This window comes from Nymphaea colorata, chromosome 3 (genome assembly GCF_008831285.2).
Source record: "Nymphaea colorata isolate Beijing-Zhang1983 chromosome 3, ASM883128v2, whole genome shotgun sequence".
NCBI lineage: Eukaryota > Viridiplantae > Streptophyta > Magnoliopsida > Nymphaeales > Nymphaeaceae > Nymphaea > Nymphaea colorata.
The window spans coordinates 11263408-11278655 of NC_045140.1; the positions used below are offsets into that span (position 1 = coordinate 11263408).

A 15248-nucleotide genomic window follows, 5' to 3' on the forward strand; every position below is an offset into this window, starting at 1 on the left:
GGATGCCCCATTAATAATGCATTAATAATGCTAGTGTAACGGTCAATAATTTTTTTCATGAAAAAATTTTCCTATTTATCAAACTAAGGATTTTTTACCCCGGAAAAAAATTCCAGGCCATCAAACATGGCCTGAAACAGGAAAAAGAAAAATTTACCTTCATGTCAGTTTACCGTGGATTTTTTCTCCTGAAAAAATTCCCCCTCAAAAAAATCCAGGCCATCAAACGTGGCCTTAGTGATCTTTGAAATCTCTTTCTCTCTCTTTCTTTCTATGGGAGTATTTCATCTTTTCCGTTCTTTTAGATATTTTCTCTAAAGATCTAAGGTTTTAATTGTCTACTTCATCAAAACAAAAAAATCAACTAATCACCCAATATTGAATAATGTTTGATGGTCTACAAACTCATTCCATTTTTAAAAACTTTTCTCTTTTCATAATAATATTTATAACAATCTTATAAATAAAAATAATAAATTTAGATGTATGTGACGGTATGAATGTTTTTAGATGAATATTGTGGTAGGAATGAATTATTCTCTTATAATCATGTAGGACCAATGCATTTATGCATTCACAGTTACTTAACATCACTTATGATCACAAGCACCTCTCTAAAAGAACTTAAGCAAGATGAGATAGAGCTCTAATTTGGTAGTAACCGAACTAGAGTAAAACCTAAAATCTACTTAAAGTCTTAAGCGAACACTAAATTCACTTCAAAAATAATTTTTCAAGCTTTCCAAATGGTATTTGTAAAGATTTCTATAGGGCATATCCTATAGGGTGTCATCGCATGGCATCGAGAAAGAGTTTTATGGCATGATTCACCTCACACTGATGTGACAGCTGTCTAGGGAGCTCTGCAGGCATTGTCCCTCTGAATTCCTCTAAGGCAGGCACAAGCGGCTCTGGGACCAAGTCAGGGAAGTCATTAGGCACTTCCATGATTGCTACCAAGTATGTATCTTCACCATGCTTCAAACATTTTTCCAACTGTAGAGCGGACAACATCATGGCCTCACAAGGGGACTTTTCATCTATAATATTGATACTATGCAAGTACGGCATCTGGACCATCTTTGCAAGGCTAAGGAACTCCATACCTAGAAGCATCCAAAAATCATCCATCAAGACCACCAAGAAGTTTGCTTTACTTGACCAACTCTCAATCTTCACGGTCACATCTCGAGCTACTCCACGGATGGGTTTTACTTCCGAGTTCACCACTTTCATGCATAACTCTCCATTCTCGAGGGTGAGGCCTAATCTCCTTACCTCTTCACTGTCAAATCCTTTGGGCCTTGCTGACGAAGTTCTTATACTGCTCATGATTTAAACTGTTCATAAAGTGAAAAAATCTATCTTCATCTAACATACATGTAATTTCTAGCATCTTTCCCAAAAGGGCTTTTACATAGCCACGGATTGAACCTGTCTGTTTCAAGTCCATGAGCTTTTGTTTGGCTAATACTCAGTATTCTTGGGCAAAAAGAAGGCCATGCATGTCTTGTTTAAATCCTTCTCAACTGTCAATAACGCATAGGCCTTTCTCCATATCACTTTCCCTTTGACACCACTAAAGCATGACATCGTGCCCTAAGAACATTGTTGTCATAGAAATCTTTGTGTCATCATCAAAGATTCGGTTTACCTTGAGAAACTTCTGCACCTGATAGCGGAAGTTCTTGAACTCTTTAACATCTCGAGTTTCATCGTATCTCTTTTGCTCAGGGCTTTGAATCAAGGCACCACACCAGCACTTCCAGCTTCACCTAAGGAAGTGAACCGGTTCTCTAGGGACCTATTGTGAACCTTGAGGAATTGTGAACCGATTTTGATACCAGTTGTCACGGGCTGACAACTTCAGTTTGTGCGGCATGGAAGTCACCTTATATCGTCAGCCTTAAATAATTGAAATGGGTGCAGAGATCATTTGAAAAACAAAGTATATAAAGAACACAAAGTGTGAATAAAGAAAACTCGCAATATATTTCTTTTGAAAAGCTTGTACATCAGGAGGGAAGTAAGAAAGGAAAATAATCTCAACTTGCTTACATAGGGTTGCCAAAGCTGCTTACAAGATTATTCCCGACCATTAAAAAAAAATGAATCTCATTATATACACTTGGGACGAGATTGGAGAGTGCTCCGTCGCAGGTGAACACTCAAGCATAAACCAAAGACTCAACATAAACAAATGAAGTACATATTTAAAAGGACTATACAAACTCTAGACACAAGGAAACAAACTCTAGACACAAGAAAACAGCACAAACGTATGCTTTAAAAGTAGTGAAAAATTAATACAGCTAGGATGGTCGAAGGCACGAGAATCTAGCTCTTTGCACTTACTATTCTAATGTATGTGAAGTCTTTTGAAGGATCTTGATCAAGGTTGGTTGTCAACCTTCTGATAATCTCTATTCTTATTTTATTGTTGAAAGACGTGTGGATTATTGGCGTTGATGTTAAAAACTGTCATAAAAGGTGCATTGGTACTATATTTTGTTGTACCATGACTTGTAGTGAGAGTATGTTTTTTGTTTGATGTTTTAGCAATACAAAATAAAAAAAAAATCCAGTCATAAAGGTAATCGGCAGTTTTCAATGTGTGTGTGTGTGTGTGTAAAACATATAAAAGCTAAAACATTTTGGCCATCCAATATCCAGCACATAAACGCTGAAATTTTTTTGGCCATCCATCCATCCATCTTAATGTCTCACACACACTCTCTCTCTATATGATACATCATCAAATATTACCAAAACCAATCTCATAACAAAAAGATGGAAAATGTGGTCCGTTAGGGCTTGAAAGGTGGCTGGCATATTTGTTAACCCAAAAGGTATTACCTTAAATTCGTAATGGCCCTCATGGGTTTGGAAAACTATCTTCAGAATGTCCACCTTGGTCATCCTACCTAGCCTAAAGATCTAGCTTGAAATATACTTCTGCCCCTTGCTGCTCGTCTAGCAATTCCTGTATAACTGGTATAGGATACCGGTTCTTGATGATGATTGCATTAAGTGTCTTAAAATCTACACAAAACCTCCGTATTCTTTTTTTTCTTTTTTTTTTTACCAACAATGCTGGAGAAGGGTAAGGGCTTCGGTTGGGCTGGACCACTCCTTCTGACGACATACTTTTTATGAGTTTTTCTATCTCCCCTTTCTGAATGTGTCTGTACCTATAAGGTTTCAAATTGACTGGTCTAGACCCAGTTTCTAATTCAAATATGATGGTTAAATTCATGACTTGGGGGTAACCTTTTTGGAGTCTCAAAGACACCAGCATATTCAGCCAAAACAGCACATAAGAAGGCTAGGGCTTCTAATTTGGATTTGCTCTACTGCTGTGGTTTGCTAGATTCAGCAAACATTAAGAGAAGATGCAGCCATTCCTCTCCATTTCTGATCTTCTTCATGTGTTTGTCCTCCTATCCACTAAAAATTATCGTCGGCTACGCCTGTATGCATTTTTCTCCATCTATCGCCTTAAACGTCATTGTTATGGTGGTGAAATCCCACCAAACCTTCCCCAGTTGCTTCAACCATTGCATTCATAAAACCAAATCAAGTCCTCCCATAGCTAGGGGAAATAATTGCACCACAAATCGTTGCTCTTGGATCTCAATTTCTTCTTGTGGGTAGCGTCTTTTACACCACAGCGAGCTGCCATTACCAACACTACTTTAAATTCTAGTTGCTCAATTATTTTACAGCCACATACCTTGGCAGTTTTTCTCCCCAATGAACCCGTGTCGACCAATATGCTGACAGTCCTCCCCTTTACTCGACCTTTAACTCCCATCATTTGGGGAACATTGTCTCCCACTAGGGCGTAAAGAGATATTTCTAATTAGCTCTTGTATACTGTCATCAGTCTCATGTTCTATGCCCTCTTCTTCTCTCTCCTGAAAAGTGTCTTCAGACTCGTCTACTAAGTGCATGTGTAGCTTTTGACAAGCAAGCCCTGGGCCCCATTTCTTGTCACGTTGAAAGCATAGTCCCTTCCTGCGTCGTTCTCTGATTTGCTCTGGACTGAGTCGCTTGACCAACACTTGTTTGTTCCCTACGCCTTTTCTAGGTGCTAGTTGACTGGACCTCACGCAGATCCCGTGTGACTGTGGGGTTTCTGTTTGTCAAATTTCTGTTGGTTCAACTCTCCCTCCAACCGTTGAGGAGTTTGCTCACTTTTCCCTCTGCAATTCTTGCTAGCTTGAAGGCTTCTAGGAGACTTTAAGGTCTGGCTACTTGCACCTCAATGTGATACTCCTCCTTCAATCTCCCTCCGAAGGTGCCTACCAAGGCCGTGACAACCAACCAGTCACCATATTTGCTTACCTCCTCAAATTCTGCTTGATATTCCATCACCTTCCTTTTTTGTTTGATTTTAAACGATTCAATGTTATAATCTAAGTAAGGTGAGGGTTTGAATCCCACCTTGAGTGCCTCCATGAAAGCCCTCCACAGCGGCTTCCCTTGCACATGATGATCCACCAGTACCAGTGTAGCGCTGGTCCCTTCAAGTGAATAATAGCATGCGAGACCCATGGGCCAAAGAGAGAAATTTTATAATATTGAAAATACCAAAATAATATGTTGAAAAGATTGAAGATTTGATATTTAAAACAAGAAATATTGTCATTTGTAGGGATGTTTTCCTTGAATCTTAAGTAAGTTTCAAGATTTTGTCTTAAATTGATGATCACCTCATTATGGATTAATCTTGTCTTAAGCTTTTTAGAGATGTGCTTATGAGAATTCATGAGTTGCATAAGTGATTGTGTATGCATGCTTACATATATTTTATATAAATAACAAAAAAAAGTATTCCTACCATAACATACATATCCAGAACAACGAAAAAAGAAAATTTTAATGAAAATTGATAGAGGTGAGTTTTCGTCTAGCAAGCCACTCAATGGTGTATTTGAAGATATAGGTGGGGCTAATGGGATACTAGAATAATGATTAAGAAAAATATGAAAGATGAATTTCCAATTTGAAAAATCGAAAATGGCATCATCAATGCAAATTAACATGTTCATCAAGCGCGTTTGGGTGTTTCTCGAGTTGAACATGTCCCACCTTCAAAATGATAACTAGAAAATTAACCCACCCTCAAGCCATCAAAATATAAAATTAAATAGAGAAATGAAAAGTTAGATATACAATGAGAGAGCAAAAATAGGTAGAGAAAAATTAAAAGCAAGAAAGAGAAAAATGAAAATACATAGAGAGAACTAAAGATGAAAGAGGTAGAGAAAAAGAGAGATATTTGAAAGAAAAAGAATTAAATGAGAAAGAAATGAGAAGAATAAAATAAATAAAGAAGAAATAAATATGATGTATTAAAATAAGTGAAATATAAGTTAAAATGGCAAAGGAAAGTTAAGAATAAGAAAAATAAAATTAAAATGAAAAAGAAAGTCTAATTCTTTTTCCCGAAGGTTCCGTAGCTAAGGACAGAAAAGTACGAATGGAAGCAAAGGATGTAAAGGTTGAGGAGATGCAAATGCAACACTCAGGGTGTTCCAAGTCCCAGGTCAGCCCCTGACTCTGAGATAGATATCAGCATAGCTTCGTAATTCAACTTCTCGCACATCTGCTCTGAAAGCGAGAAAAAAAACTAGAAATAAAGAATAGATTACGATTACATTGTATCCAATATGAATCTCCTTTCAAAAGAGTCTTGACCTTTCAATAAGAATGAGTCCTGACCTTTTTGGTATGGATCAGAGCATTGAATTGCAATTAGTCCTCAGAGTGCATTTTTTTGCGCCTATTACCTGCTTCCCTGCCAGGAAAGTTAAGAATAACAGAAATAAAATTAAAATGAAAAAGAAAGATGAATAAAGAAGGAGAGAAAAAGTTAAAATGAAAAAAAAAGTTAAAATGAGAGAAAAATAAATTTAAAAGAGATAAACGAGTTAAACGAAATGAAGAATCTAGTTAAAATGATAACAAGATAAGTTAAAAAGAAATGGAAAAAGATCTTACGAAAAGTGTTTTCCTTGGTCATGCTCTCGAAGTTTCAAGGGATTCTCCTTAGCTCCGAAGAGACTCTAGACCCTCATCAGCTTGTTATGAATAAAAGAGACAAGAAAATGGTAAAAAGAAAAATTATAAATACTTTTAATGAAAAAGATTTGTTGTAGAGGTGGCTCCTTACCTGGTTGATAGTGGCTTGAAGAGGTTGAAATGCTCCCCATGAGTCCATCACAAGCTACTCCAAAGTTACCTTTTGTTGGAAATGAATGTTTGGAGTTGAAAATTATGAGAGCCAAACAGGAAAAATTGAACAAGAAAATAAAGAGAAAAAGAAATCTAGAAGAAGAAGAGAAAGAACGTAAAAGATTGAAAAGATGAGAGAACATGTCTATAGAGGAATGGGGTACAAAGGCATTGTGGTCCTTTTTTTTAAATGAAACTAGCTAATAATTAGTCATTATTAGCTTTAAAATAGATTAAAAAAACTAAAAGAGTCAAATCTATCCAACATTAACTTGACTGGAGGGTTGACCGCGCCAGGGGCTAAGGCTGCCGACCCAAGACTTGCGCAGCCTAGGCCTGGCCCACTGCGAGGCCTAAACAGGCCAAGCTGGCCCATGCTGGCCTATGCTAGCCAGCCGTAGGCTGGGCTTGGTCAGCTGGAGGCCTAGCTGGCCGCGCCGACCGGGATTGGCTGGCCAACGCCGTGTCTTGCATGCCAAGCCACGCAGGCCTGCTCGGGCCTGGATTGGCAAGACCAGCTTGGTCAGCCTGCCACCAGGTTAGCTGTGGGCCCCACAAACTCTATTTTGGTATTTTTTTATGAAAAAGTAAGGCTATTTTTTTAAAAGAAATGATATTTCAAGAAAACCATGGGCATTTTGAGAAATTTAATGATATTTTCGAAAAAACAAGGGTAATTTGGGAATCTTGAATTAAAAGTTTTTGGTATTTAAAAAATGATCATAATGTCATATATGTGACTTGTATTCAGGGATCTACCTCTTGGATTTAGAGCTGGATCTGGATCAAAAGCATAGAATGGATCAAAAATAATATATTTAAATTTGGATCTCAAATTTGAATCTAAAAATCATATTTAGTTCTAAATCTCAGATTTAGATTTAGATTGAGGTGAAAACATAGAATTGGATGTATAATATGAATTCGAAACCGAACAAGGATATGGATCTAGACTTTGGATAGTTCAGATGGGTCTGAATTGATATAAAATGGGATCAAACTAGTCCATAATTGAGAATTGGATCAAGGTCTAGATCTAAAGTTTTTTTGTAGATCCAATTTTAGAATTTAGATTTGGATATTGATTTATTTTGTATGTGGTTTGGATTTTGGGATCTATTTTCGATCCGGGGCTAATATTTGGATCTAGGGATTTGTTTTAAGTTTCTATATGAATTTTTAAACTAGATCCCAGTTTGAATGATAGAATAAGTCTAAATTGAGATTGAGCTTTGTGTCCAAAGTCTGAAATTAGATCCAAATAGGTTCTAAATATGGTTGACAGTCAAATAAAAGAAGAAATTGGCCATAATGAAGAAAAATTGCAGTGTTTGAAGTCGAAAATCCTTGAAGGTTGTCATAAAGTTGTCAATAAATGTTCAAAAAATGCTAAATATAGAATTTTGAAAAATTAGGGGTGATTACACCAACTTAATGTACTTTCTACCATGCATGTCTGATTTATCTGATATTCACATATTTGGATTTCAATTCAAATTCAAATATGGATTTCTACTTAGCACACCACTCGTCCTTGTGATGTCTAACAAATAGAAGCAAACCCGGATAAGTGATTGGCAACTCCTTGCAATTCCAACCCAGAACCTAATTGAGAATATTATTATGGTTTTTCTTGAGATGAAGGGGAATAATGGTCGACTTTTCCTCATTTAGCCTCAAACGCTGTCCCAAATCTAAACTAGTTAAGTGATGGCTGCTTCTCTTTTCATTAAGAAGTTGGTACCTACAAGAATCCAGTGAATGGCCCAACCAACCACATGTGGAAGACAATAAAGGTAATTGTTTGAACAACCATTTTCATTATTGTTACTTTAGAAAATGAATTATTAAATACACTATTTTATATGTAACTTGATTTTATTTTACGTATTTTTGTTTATTTTTTTATACGACCTTGAATTTTTTATCATCGTAACTGTCTAGGCAATCCCAATAAAATATGATTACCACATAAAATATTTTACCATGTAAATGTTTATTTTTAAATATTTAATTGTTAGAGTTCCAAAAAACATGTGTGTGTGTTAGTCTTTAAGCTTCAACAATTTGTTTTGAAAACAAAAAATAACACAAATGGAAGGATAAAAGGGTTGGGACGTGTAGAGAGACTAGAGAGAACCGTGTATAAAGAGTAAGAGAGAGAAAAAAAAAGAGAGTAACTTGTACTGAGAATGAGTCTTTTCTTTCCATCGCAATCTCTCCATTTTTTGAATGGATTGAAAATGCATTAGTTTCTCATTTCATCTCCTTTTTCTTTTAGATCTAAATATGATTTTGACTTTGGACTTTCTCCATTCCTTTCCCTCCTCTTTAAGTGGTCATCCAAACACAAGAGGTTCTATCATTTCTATTCCTTTGCCTTCAACCGAACAGGGTGTAGTTAGTAAAAGAAAAAACTTGGCTGTAGGCATCTATCACAGCCATGGTAGCTTCCACAACTGGCTTAGCTCATGCAAAGGAGGTGGACAAAGATCAATGCAGGTCAGCCGGTAAGAACGTACGTCGCAAATCCCTCCTTGGAGACCAGTTCTGAGAAGAAGCTTATCCGATATGTTTCGCGTAGGTTGTGATGGTCCAAGATCTTGGAGTTGATTGACAATGAGATGAAGCAGCGCTCTGACTTGGGTCGAGATAACATGTGGATAACCCGACCGCTAGACTCTGTTTCTTTGGTTAAGGGAAAGCAAGTTACAGTAGGTAAAAGATACGCACTTTAGAAGGCAGTGAAGACTGCAACTTCAGCAAATAAAACAAGCCTTATGCGAAAGGTTTTTTTTTTTTTTTTTTTTCCTTTCCCTCCAGAAAGGCAACGAACATTTTTTAGACCGACCTCTGGAAAGCCCACAGAATTAGTAAGGTCTAGTCAGAACTTCACATAATAATACGACAAATAATATCTAAGAGAGAATCATCCTCTTTTCTTTTTTTAATTTCTGGCTTTTTTTTCTCTTTATTGAATGATCCCATTCCAACGGCAAGTCAAGCAGACAGCATTCTGCGTACCAGCAGCAAAATGATACTTGTACGACTCACAAACTAGGAACGGTCATATTAACTGCAAATCATGTAAGTTACCCTGGGAAATTTTTGACAGCCTGAAAGACTGAAGTCAACGACACTTTTCCAGAATCCATTCAGATAAAACAGGCTAATGAACCATTGTCAACAAAAGAAAGCTAAAACACATTAGAAAATGAGGCACATCTTCATCTGGAACAAGATAATGCAACTCATAAATCCATAAAATTTCTCAAGTCTCTAAAGCTCCGCACTCTTGATATTTTTTGAACTTTGTACAATCCTTTTTCTAGCTTATTCATAAGGTTTTCATCTGGCCAAAGGTAGTCATAGAAAAGTAAAAAGAGAGTAAAAAAAGCAGAAGTGCTAGAAAGAGAAATCCTAGGAGGATCCACTTGGCTGACACTGAAGCACCTCTTCCCGTGACACCTAGAAAAGAATATTTACACCCATGAACATCAGCAGCAGAACCCATCTCGCTTCTACGACCACCTAACTACTCTTCATTCTGCAACTAAAACAGAACGTAGCTAGCTTGCTATCTAGTACTAAAATTGCCATTCTTCAAACATTATTTTTGTACACACAGAACAACACCAACAGACCTTCTGCGGGTCTCTCTCTCAAAACTGGCAGGAAGTACCCAGCCTATGCCTCTGGTTCATGCTCATATCCTTCCTATTTGCAAAAGCATCATTTAGTAGCCCCTTGAACTTGCGTAGGAATGCCCCCCACTCCTGTGAACTCATATCCGAAAGTTTTACAAAGCTTGCCCCAGCTTGGACCTGTTCCTCTGCACTTCTTCTGTTCATACCAGAAGAGGAGCAGTCTCCTCGAACACCTCCATGACGCTGATGCTTACCAGTGATGCCAATGCATTTGAAGGATGTTGAGAGTTTATGGACAGCAGATTTTTGTCCGGAAACTGTTGCCGATTCTTCTACTTCAGCCTCCATTTCGTCCTCCTCTGGGCTCTCGTCCAACTTTGACAGAGGGCTCCGGCGACTTCCACCTTTTGGAGAGACAAAACTTGAAGGCGGAAAATGTTTGAATCCAATGTTCAAGCTAGGAACAGAGAAAGAACCAATTCGTGTTTCGTTCCGATAGTTAACTTTTGACTGTTTTGTCTGACTGAAGTCCTCTTCACAGTCAATATGGAACTGAAATTGTTCTAAGTCATTCTCTGAACCATCTTCTTCTTCTTCTTCTTCATCAACTTCATCAGATAATGACTCCTCATCCACAAGCCTTCTTGCTTCAACGCAGACTAACTCAAGTTCACTAGGCTCTTCTTCCATCCCATGAAACTCACGGCTCATCATGCCACCTATCTCTGAAAGGCTTAGCCCAAAAGCTGCTGCTTCCTTCAAGAAAATGGTGCATAGAATGAGAACACGTAAGCATGCCTCCCGAAACATTGGCAATTCTGCTTTGAGCAGCTCTGCATCCTTTATTGGGTCAAGCCTTTCTATGTACTTAAGCTCATCATCTGAAAATGGAATTGATGCCTGAGGCCAATGCAGCCATTCAAAATATGGATCTTCCAGGTCCTCAGGAAGGCACATCCCATGATCAATTGGGATGAGTTCTACCTGTCCAAACCTTCCAACATTATCAAGTTTTTTCACCAATAGATTACCTGCATGTCTATCTGTATTTAAGATTCTGATATCCAATATCCCAATCCTATGCACAGCAGAAACAGGGAAACTAGATGTCCCGTAGTCGCCTGCATCAAAATCATGGGGTATAAACTGCTGGAAAGAAGCAATCTTGCTAACCTGCCTTCTGTTCTGGATTCGGTTGCTGTCAACACCTTCATTGATGCAGAAAACTGAATGAGTAGCCTTCACAAGCACAGTAGGTGGAACGTTTGCAAAATTGTCATAATCAAGAAGATAAGCCGCAACTTCTCGCATCCCCGTCTCACCCACTCTCACAGACCTCTTTAGACCTGGCTGACCAAGAGCTTTACCAACAAAACCTTTCGGGTTATTGGGAGCAAAGGGTTCTTCATCAGTTGGTTTCACAATAGCAACACGTTCACCTTTAGGGTTTCTGAAATAGTAAGCACCACCAAGGCCACCATTGGCAGGAATTGGATCTATCCCATTTTTTATTGCCACGATGGCCTCCTTAACCAACTGTTTGGTTTTGGAGCATTTTTCAGCACAGCACAGTATCTCAATGGGACCACTTCGATCTCTGTGTTGGAGATCCCTACCAGTGGGTGACAGACAGGGCATAGAAGAGCTCCTATGCATGACATTCTTTGTCAGTCGCAGTGCAACATCATTTCTTACAGCACTGAGATCATTTTTTAATATAAGATCTCCAAATGTGAGCGAGCTCTCTTCTGTTGGCACATGCAGAGCTAACTGCAATTTCCTCTTCACAGTGTGGGCATTATCACCTCTCTCCAGTTCAATTCCTAAAACAGATCCAGTGTCAGTTTGAACAAACACACGCCTCCGCCCAGCCGGCTTCCTTTCACTTTGTTTGCCATGGTATTCACCGCCGAGAGGACTCTTGAGGACTGCAACTGCCATTTGGGTCTGAACAGGACTCTCTAAATTAGGAGACATAGAAAGCAGAAAACCCTCTCACCAGAAGAGAAGTCACCAACAAAAGGTTTTGCTCCCAGTTGGGTGCTGCACTCCAATGTTGGCCCTACTTCACTGAGGGAAGGACGGATGGTTGCAGAAATGAACATGAAGTAGATCTCACAGTTGGTACTTGCTATCCTCCCGTGCAAACCACTAAAATATCAAAGTAGATACCGAAAGGAAGAGAAATCTTGCTACATTGCAGAGGCCATTTCACTACTTAAGAGGCCTGGCTTTCATTTTCCATTCCCATTTATGCATCAGAAGAAGTAGCTCTAAAGCCTGTAAGAATATTTACACACATAAGAAGTATTAATTTTCCGAAATAATAAAAAATTCAGACCTGATGAGCCTTACAGGAAAAAAAACAACTAAATGAAGCTGAAAATAGAAATAACCTCATCATCAAATGTGAAGGACTTCTGCAACACTTACAATGAAGCAAAACAAGACCAGAAAGAATTTTCAAGATGAATATATGTGTCATTCCTCATTGAAGATCCCTAGAATTTAATTAATGTTGCAGCTTAATTACATTTACTTTTGCATCCAACTGTATTGCTGCAACAATTGATACAGGTCTCATGCATCATCGTTACCGATGTTGGGTCAAGCAAGCATTCTTTGCTTGAACACACATCACAAGCAAGAAACAGAAACCACAGGTGCATCTATTTGCCAAGAAGAGACCCAACCTCTGACTCCATTCTGAATCTCTGATATTACCAGCAAATACTACGGCAAGAGGTGACTACTTCTATCATACCAAAATTAGAGACGTCCTACTCTAATGCATAAGGTGCAGAAAGATGCCTGCCTTCTTCAGTCAAAGGTAGGAAGTTGAAAGTAATACCGAAACATAACAGGTGGTGTCTTTTCTAATAGGTAAATGCAGAAAATGCCCAATTTTTGGTAGCAACATCAAGTACCATTTCCTGTGAAGTGTGAACTTTTACTCAGGAATAAAAAATTAGAGATGAATATGCGTAATCTAAGCTTTAGAAACCTTTTTGGATGAATGTCACAATGCAAGCATATTACAAAAAGATTTCAGTACTTTCCACTTGTCTCCATGTTGACAACCTCAACTTCACCCAATAACTTATGACTTAGATATAGTGCAACTGCCTTATTACTGATCCAGGATAAGTTGGATAAGTTGAATACGTTTCAGTCATAGTCAAAACATACCCTGTCTGGCTATGCATAAATAGCTTCTTCACAAGTCTTCATGTTTAAACAAGCTTTGGCAAGCAGAAACAAGACTGATGTCTGCAAAAACGTAGGGCACCTTTTGTTTCATTTTCATTTCCATTTCCATTTATCTGCTCTGAATCCATCGCCATCACCACCAACCCTCCTTTTATAGCACACGTCTAAGGTATTCAAACTGTGTGACATTAAATTTTGACAAAGTGTGTTCTCCTTGCTATAAAGCTTCGATGACTGACCTTGTCAAGGACTCAAAGGGCAGCGCAGGGGATGGGTAACGTCTCTATTGCTGATAGATTTCCACAAAGAGCTTTGGAAATGGTGAGTGTGCACATGATCGAGAGAGAGAGAGAGAGAGAGAGAGAGAGAGAGAGAGAGACAAAGAGACAGAGGACAGAGAGAGAGATGCAAGAAGAAAATGCATCAGTCTACATGCCAAAAAGAGAAATCAAGCTCTCCGATTTGACGACAGAAACAAACAAAATCATTTCTTCATTGAAGAAACCCTAACCATGTCCTTACCTACCATTGATTCAGGAAATGCATCCCTAATACCGAATTGACTTAAACCAAAACCTAATATTACGCCACTTTATCAGAAAAAAGGACTGCATGATTGTCTCCCTCTAAACTTTGTCCATCACTGAGAACTTAAGCAAAAGGTTGCTACATAGGGGTACACTAGGAAGTTTAACGGTACATCAATATACAGTCCTGACTCCTAAAAAAAATAGTAAAGTTTGATCCACTTAGTAAATACAAACGTGACAGGCCAAAGCTCCTTTTGAGAACCCAACAAAACAAACCTCTCAGAAGCACAGAAACAGCAGCATGATACAGCAGAAATATCATGCTCATGAAGACAAGCCCTGCTGCTTCAAATCCTACCGCAGCTTCAGATCGTACAAAACCCAGACCCAACTAAGAGAAATTGTTCAAAATTACTGGAGAAAGAAAAGGAAGAAGTCAGGAAACTTTGCACCAAAGCGCAATTTACGCCAGCATAACTCCGATCAAGCTAAAGCAAAGAATCTATCCCATATTCAAAATTTCTCAGACCAGTATAATCACAGAAAAGGACAACAAGTCCTCCTTCCGAAGACACTCAATCTCTGCGGTCATTCGAAACAGATGCGTACACATGTAAAAAAAAACGCCAGAAATGGAACTTATTCAGATGCACACAAAACTAGCATACAAACCTACACATTTCTCACCCTATCCGACCAGCACAACAAGAAATGCCAGAACTTTTCACTCAAATCCATGAATACATCCATCCGACTCCAAAACCGCATGTATTGCACGTTCCAGAACCAAAAAAACGCCGACATCTCTATAGATCGACACCAGAACATCCAAAACGATTCTCCCGCATGTCACCGAATCTCCGTCCAGAAATTTGAACAAAAAAACTCCGATCTACCCAATCCCGATCTCAAAACAACCAAAAAAGGGGACGGGAGGGAAAAAGGGATAGATCTTACGCACTCCGGGAGGCAAATCCGCTCGAATACGGGAAATGAACGGTCAACAGACGGCACTTAGCTAACTCGTGTCATCTTTCCGCCGTCGATCTCATCGGAGCCCAGAGATCGATGGCCGGGAATCGAGTTCCTGGCCGCAACTACGGCTTAGATCTCTCTGTGTTTCTCTTCTCTCGTTCCCTCTCAATCGCTCGCTCAATGAGATGGTGAAATGAACGAAAAGCGAGAGTAAAGAGAGAAGGAGTTCGCTCTGTAAGCGTCCGAAAAAGGGAGGGAAATGGGGGGAAGGGGGGGGGGGGGGCGGAGAGGAGGAGCAGGAGAAGAGGAAACCCTCGCCTTCGTCTCTCTCTCGCTCGCTCTCTCTCTCTCTTCTTTCTCTCTCTCTTCTGTGGAAATCTTAACCCGAGTGGGGGGCAAGCCGCTGGTGGTTAACATTTAACCGTGGTTAACTGAAGGGGTCCCTTCCCCCTTCTCCGCCGAAGACTCTAGAAACCCAAGCATCCTTCCGTCCGATCGCCCATCCCACGACTTCTGGACCGTTGGATCTCAGGCCCCCCGTTCCATCGTACGGCCCTCGGATCGGGGCAACAGCTTCGGATACGTGTGGCCAGCTGATTGGAAGAAACTTTAATGACGTCAGCGTCCATAGGGCGAAGCGGGCTCC

The 15248-nt window shown here is 39.2% G+C and overlaps 1 protein-coding gene across 4 annotated transcripts; it reads right to left on the reverse strand.

Moving 5' to 3' along the window:
- Positions 1 to 9472: 9472 nt before the first annotated feature.
- LOC116250063 (phosphatidylinositol 4-kinase gamma 5-like) lies at positions 9473 to 14969 on the reverse strand. Of its 4 annotated transcripts, none has more exons than XM_031623413.2 (2): positions 14589 to 14969; positions 9473 to 12167 (listed from the first exon to the last, which is right to left on the reverse strand). In XM_031623413.2, exon 2 carries the CDS (start codon positions 11862 to 11864, stop codon positions 9903 to 9905), a length of 1962 nt encoding a protein of 653 aa, XP_031479273.1. In that variant the 5' UTR covers positions 11865 to 12167; positions 14589 to 14969; the 3' UTR covers positions 9473 to 9902. The 4 variants fall into 4 exon arrangements, with proteins under 4 accessions (XP_031479273.1, XP_031479274.1, XP_031479275.1 ...); XM_031623414.2 differs by having other exon boundaries at positions 14585 to 14969; XM_031623415.1 differs by lacking the exon at positions 14589 to 14969 and adding an exon at positions 14315 to 14578.
- Positions 14970 to 15248: the final 279 nt, after the last annotated feature.